General features: G+C 52.3%; 1 protein-coding gene across 20 annotated transcripts in view; it reads left to right on the top strand.

Moving 5' to 3' along the window:
* The first annotated feature begins 403 nt into the window (after positions 1-403).
* Positions 404-6,340, top strand: part of Magi1 (membrane associated guanylate kinase, WW and PDZ domain containing 1) — a 595,279-nt gene continuing 589,342 nt past the window's right edge. For 11 of the 20 annotated variants that reach the window (XM_078038619.1, XM_078038616.1, XM_078038615.1 and 8 more), the window contains exons 1-2: positions 983-1,001; positions 1,843-2,176. In XM_078038619.1, coding sequence (XP_077894745.1) covers positions 1,864-2,176 — 313 coding nt within the window. In that variant the 5' untranslated portion in view covers positions 983-1,001; positions 1,843-1,863. Of the gene's footprint in view, positions 534-945; positions 1,002-1,183; positions 2,177-6,340 lie in introns of those variants that run through there. The other 9 variants (XM_078038627.1, XM_078038626.1, XM_078038624.1 and 6 more) reach the window with 7 other exon arrangements.

The raw sequence follows: 6,340 nt of genomic DNA, 5'->3' as shown, positions 1-6,340 counted from the left end.
AACGTCCTATTTCTCTTCCCCAATGTACAATGAGTTTCTGTAGTTATATGCCATTTTGTAAATGTTCACCTTGCAAGTGTTCTCCCAAGAACTCTGTCATTTATGGCCCTCAGGAAGTGAAGGCTCCGAGAGGTCATGGAACTAGTTCAAAGTCGCGATCGCCAGAGCCCAGCCCTCAACCCTGATCACACCGCTGTGGCATTCCACTCTCCGCAGGTGGAGGGGACAGCCGACTTGGACTTGGTGTGGAGTTGGTCTTCCTGTCCCCAGCCAGGCGGGCACAGGCGCTCTCCACCCCGCCTGTGGGCGGCGCTGGCGCCGTAGGGACCCCGGGGCCGCGGATTCCGAGAGGTGGCCGCCGCGCCCACACCCCTGCGGGCGCTAGGACGCGGGCGCACGTCCCATACCCGTGGGGATCTTTATTCGCTGTCCCTTAAGTTCGAAGGCTTTCGGGCTCCACCAGGAACTTGAGCCCGGGGCAGAGAACCGGCGGCCGCAGTCTTTGCAGGAAGGACAGTGGAAAAGCCAGATGGGTACCTTAGGTCGAAGACCACGCTGGCCTTTGGCTTCTCTCCCCCTCTTAGTTTGCCCAGATCCTAAAAAGTTGGCCCAAAGTTTAAGGATGAGGGTGTTTGTGCGTGTGGGCGCCTTTGAAGCGCACCGGGATCTCAGTTGGGGGTTTCTGGGGAACCCACCGTCCCCCTTCCCAGGGTCGCAGGACACCCGCCCAGACCCGGCGCCCAGACCCCGTGCCCAGTGGGAGGCGGGGAGCAGCGCGTCTCCAAATCGGTCCCAGGTTTTAGAGGGAAATGTGGCGGAGGCGGTGGACAAGCCCGGCTGGTGACCGACAGCGTGGCCAGCCACTGGCCGAGGGCGTCCAGGAGGCTTGGGGCTGGCGCGAGGGCGTGCTTGTGTGCGTGAGTGTGCGCCAGGGAGAGTGTGCGAGCCTCCCCAACCCCCACCTGTCCCCAAAGACACACCGCCTGGGTCCGCGAGTTGGGGTAAAACACTGCGCGCCTCCCTCTTCCCCAAAGCCACTTGCCCAGTCGATTGGTTTGCAAGAAAAGGAGGAGGAAATAGAGGGGTGTCGGAAAAAGGGGCCAAGCGGGCTTCTCGTGGGGGTCGGTCTTAGGACCCAACGGGAAGCACGTAGGAATCTCAGGCTGCGGGGTGGAGGGGCGGGGCCGGCGGGCCGGCAGGCTGCCGCGGGGCGCATGCGCGCGCGTCTCCTCTCGCCGGGCCGCTGAGCTCCGCGGCGCGGAATAGAATGAACTGTAACAAAACAAGTCTAGCCTTTGTATCTGCTTAAAGGGGCCGCGGGCACTTCCCTCCGGTCCCCTCCACCCCCGCCCCGCAGCCGCGTCTCCAGGGCTCCCAGCAACTGGCTGGAAGGGCTTCCCTCGTCCTCTGGAACAGCCCGCCAGCGAGGAGTGGCGAGCCGGGCGGGAAGCAAAGAGGAGGCGCCGCGTTTTCTAAAAAGGCAAGAAAGAAAGGAAGAGAGGAAGGGAAAAAAAAAAAAAATCCTCGGAGAGGCGCAGAGTGGACTCTGGCCCGGGAGAGCGCGATCGGGCGCCGGAACGTGGACCGAGAGGCACCGGAATGCAAACAAAGCTCGCGGGCGCCTGTGCAGGGCTCGCGGAGGAGCCCAGAAAGTTTGTTTTATGATGATGGCTTGAGTGCGCGAGGGTGTGCAGGGGCGCGAGGCTGCCCAGGGGCTCTCCCGCGGAGTGATTTGGGGGAGAGATGTTTCTCCTATGAACCCGAGGAGACTTGGGGGCTCGTGCTGTGGGGGGCACCTGTCTCATTTTTACTCTTATTATTTTCTTTTTTTTTTTTTTGGAGGAGGAGGGGTTTCAACTCATCATGTCGAAAGTGATCCAGAAAAAGAACCACTGGACTAGCAGGGTTCACGAATGCACCGTGAAGCGGGGACCTCAGGGCGAGCTGGGGGTGACGGTGCTGGGGGGCGCGGAGAACGGGGAGTTTCCATATGTTGGAGCGGTGGCGGCCACCGAGGTGGCGGGGCTTCCCGGCGGTGGCGAGGGCCCGAAGCTGAGCGAAGGAGAGCTGCTTCTGGAGGTGCAGGGGATCCGGGTGTCCGGTCTGCCCCGCTATGACGTGCTGGGGGTCATCGACAGTTGCAAGGAGGCCGTCACCTTCAAAGCCGTCAGACCAGGTAAGACGGGGCGTGCCCTTGTGGGGGGCGCACCCCAGATAACAGGGGAGGCTTGTGGGGTGCCCCCACCATCCCGACTTCCCGCTTTCCTTCTCGGGAGCGCAGCAGAGAGAAGTTGAGGCCGTGCGCCCCGGTGGTGGCGAAATAGCGAAAGTTCTTGCCAGGTTGTGGGTCGTTTGCCCACCTGCGTTTGGGTACCGGCTGCATTTGCGCCAGGGAGCGGGGAGATGTTTCCCGGCCCGATTTGTCAACCTGTTATCTCAGCCAGCTTCGACTGAGCCTGAAGGGGACTTGGGGAACTGAGTCAGGGGCAGTGGTGGACGCGTCCCTGTCTTCTTGGGGCGGGGGGGGGGAGTGATGCAGCGCGAGTAGCTTTTGGCCATTCTTGCTCCACGAAATCAGTTTCTAGACCTGGTGATTGGGTGTCTGGAAGGAGAGGGGCTACGATTTCTTGGATCTCTTCAATCAGAAAACTAGCTTCATCCTGAATCCCCTCCAGGGGGGCTATTGTGACCTCCGGGAGATTCCTGATCCCCCGGTGCAGAGCCTGCATTCACCCCACAGCTGGATGACGCATGTGTCTCCACCGCGGTGTGGGGGGAGGGGGAGGAGGGTTTCGCTCTGGGCGCCAATCTAGTCCAAGTTTACGGGCCACCGTCACCGTCCTCATGATTGATGATGATGATCACAGTTGTTCACTGACAGTTGACTAGTGCGAGACTCTCTGTGAAATGCTCGATTTGCACATCTCATTCTGATTCGCAGTTCTAAGATCCACTTTTTTTTTTTTTTAAATAAAACCCCTATTACCAATAAGGAAACCAGGACTGACATTAGTTAGGCGACTTATCCAAGGTCACACAACCATCAGAAGCTATTCCCTTGTTGCCAGAGCTTTAAGCTCTGAGGAGGAGGGAGGGATTGGGGACGGTACTTAGGGGCTGGGGTGTGTGTGTGTGTGTGTGTGTGTGTGCTGATTTTGAGGAGGTAAGGAAAGCAAATTCCTCTATCAGAAGTCGGTACAGGAGGAAAGACCCGCTTCAAAAGATGCATTTGCTGCTGGTGGTGGTGGTAGGTCCCTTACATCTCAGTGTGGTCTAGGCAAGGACTGTCCCCTGTTACCCATGTGAGAAGGACTGAAGTCCTGACAGGGAGCCGGGTGCAGCCCAGCACTGTGACGCAGGTTCTCAATGAAAGCACCAAAGGAGGTGGTGGAGCTGAATGTGGTGAAAAGTTTCCATATGTTTCCATAGGAAGGCCAGCAGCTGCAGGAATGTGTCAAAAGAAAGGAGGGCTGGGCTGAGCTAGTCCTTTCTAGAAACAGGCCTCTTCCAGATGAGGAGGAGGAGGAGGAGGGGATGGGTGGGGGTGTGCTGGTAAGCCTGGCCTTTTGGTAGCTTTGAGGGCTGAATTTAATGGAAAAGTGTCATTTATGTCCTAATCTTCCACCTGGACACCTCCTCCAGGAAGTCCTCCACCATTCTGCAAAGATGAGCAGATATTTTGTGTGTGTGTGTGTGTGTGTGTGTGTGTGTGTGTTTTAACTGTGATCCTCATTTCTATACAGGTGGTGGATTCACTGAAGGGAAAAGACCCAAGAACTTCATTGGCACATCTCTCTTTTTGCCAAGGTCCCATTGCCTTGCCCCATGATATATTCTTAGGTTCTTATCTGTAAACCAGCTTGTGGGTATTATTACATAAGCTAATGAGGGGAACATGCCCAGGACAGTGCTGATACATAGTAAGTGCTCAATAAAGATTTGCTATTATTTTCATGTTTGAGTTGAATTTGAGCAGTTATTTATTTATCTACCTGGGAGCCTGGATTATGACTTTAATGCCAGTTAATGGATGAAGATGACCTGATGGAACTTCAGAGAAAACACTGTGTCAGGCATTTTTATGGGAACAGATGCAGATCTCAGTTCAGGGCCATTTTGGAGTAAGGGCAGAGGATGAATGGGCTGGGGTTCCTGCCCATCCCGTGGTGGTGTGTAATGGGTACTGAATTGGGATTCATTTGCAGTGTGCAAGATGCTTGTGGGTGAGCCACACCCTTCCACAAGTAATCAGAGGGATTGGAGGCTTGGGCCCAGGGCTGTCTCATTCGTGGAATTTAGGAAAGTTGGGTGAGATTATGGAGAAGGTTTAGGATCAGACACCTCTGGGTTTGAAGGAAACTGCAGTGTTTCTGAGTGTTAATGTCCTTTGCTCCAGACTATTCTTAGTGCCCAGGGATGTGGACAGCAGGGGTAATTGTTTGCATGCTTTTGAATCTATTTTTTTTTTGGGGGGGGGTGGGTGGGTACCAGGGACTGAACTCAGGGGCACTCAACCGCTGAGCCACATCCCCAGTGCTATTTTGTGTTTTATTTAGAGACAGGATCTCCCTGAGTTGCTTAGGGCCTCGCTAAGTTGCTGAAGCTGGCTTTGAACTTGAGATCCTCCTGCCTCAGCCTCCCCAGCCACTGGGATATGACAGGCGTGAGCCATCGTGCCTGGTTTTTGAACCTATTTGTGTTGATAGAAAAAAGATGCTGACTGTTGAGACTTGAATAGCCTGGGTCCCCTGACAGTGTGACGGCAACTTCTTGTAATAATCACCTGGGCAGAGCCAGCTCATCGGAGGACTTCATCACAGTAAGAGGTGGCCCTGGAAACCATTCCACCCAGCCTCCATTCCCTCCTTCATGGTGAGAATGTGATTTTAATCACATGACAGAGTTCTGCCTCATTTACAGCATCTTCGTTGGAGGAGGGAGGCTCATTCTTGGTACACAGTAAAGCAAAATGTTAACTTCTGTGTGAGTTAGCCTCTCCCAGGGACAGGGGTCACGGTGGGCACTGTCAGTATGGAAATGTCATGGTTTGTCTTGTGGGAGAAGATTCTGTTTCATGGCAGTTCTCTGGAAAGATGCATGGACCAAAATAGTCCATAGCAAATGGTATTCTACCAAGCAGGACTGGGCTGTGGGGGAATCAAACTACATGAACCTTCTGGGCTGGAGTTGTTTGTTCATCTTGTGTCAATCCTTTGTCACAAAATACCTTTAAAAACATATGTGAATATATATATATGTGTGTGTGTGTTTTATATATATTCATGTTGTTTTAAATTTGCATTAAGGTATCATTTTACTATAGTAAGATGCCCAACTTTTTTTTTTTTTTTTTGTACCAGGGATTGAACCCAGAGGCACTTAACCACTGAGCCCCATCCCCAGCCCTTTATTCTATATTTTATTTAGAGACAGGGTCTCGCTGAGTTGCTTAGGGCCTCTCTAAGTTGCTGAGGCTGGCTTTGAACTCGTGATCCTCCTGGCTCAGCCTCCCAAGCTGCTGGGATTTACAGGGGTGTGCCACTATACCTGGCTGCACAATTTTTTAAAAAAATAATCTTTAAAATTTTTTTTGCATGTAGAGCATGCCTGGGCATGAATCTAGCCACACCCGACTTCTGAACCATACCCCTAGCCCTTTGTGTTTTTTTAAATTTTGAGACAGGGGTCTCCCCAAATTGCCCAGGTTGGCCTCGAACTTCTGATCCTCCTATTTCCTCCTTTCAAGTCGGAGGCATGCACCACCACGGTACCAGTGTCTTTTTAAAATTTTAATTAATACATAAAAAATTTTAACGGATACATCAAAAGATCAAAGTTGCATATATTCATGGTTACTGTAGGACGTTTCATTACATGTGTATATTGTGTAATGTTTAAATCAAGTTTGCACAGATCTTATGTGTCTCATTTGATGAGTTTTGACAAATGTATATGTTCATGTTGTCACCGCTGCAATCAAGATAAAGAACATTTCCATTACCCAAGAAATTTCCCTCCTGTTTCTTTCCAGTTAATCCCTTCTACTAAAGACTCTTTGATTTCTTTTATCGTAGATTTCTCTGTTCTCCAACTTTATAAAAAGAGAAGTCATGTCGTGTGCACTCTATTGTGTCTGGCTTTGTTTGAGGAGAGGGGGACTGGACTGGGATTGAACTCAGGGGCCCTTCACTCCCAAGCCACATCCCTAGCTCTTTTTTATATTTCATTTAGAGAAAGGGTCTCACTAAGTTGCTAAGGCTTAGGGTTGGCTTTGGAGTCTCTATCCTCCTTTCTCAGCCTCCTGAGCCTCTGGGATTGCAGGTGTGTGCCACCATGTCCG

Source organism: Ictidomys tridecemlineatus, chromosome 2, assembly GCF_052094955.1.
Source record: "Ictidomys tridecemlineatus isolate mIctTri1 chromosome 2, mIctTri1.hap1, whole genome shotgun sequence".
NCBI lineage: Eukaryota > Metazoa > Chordata > Mammalia > Rodentia > Sciuridae > Ictidomys > Ictidomys tridecemlineatus.
This window is presented reverse-complemented; position numbering and strand designations above follow the sequence as displayed.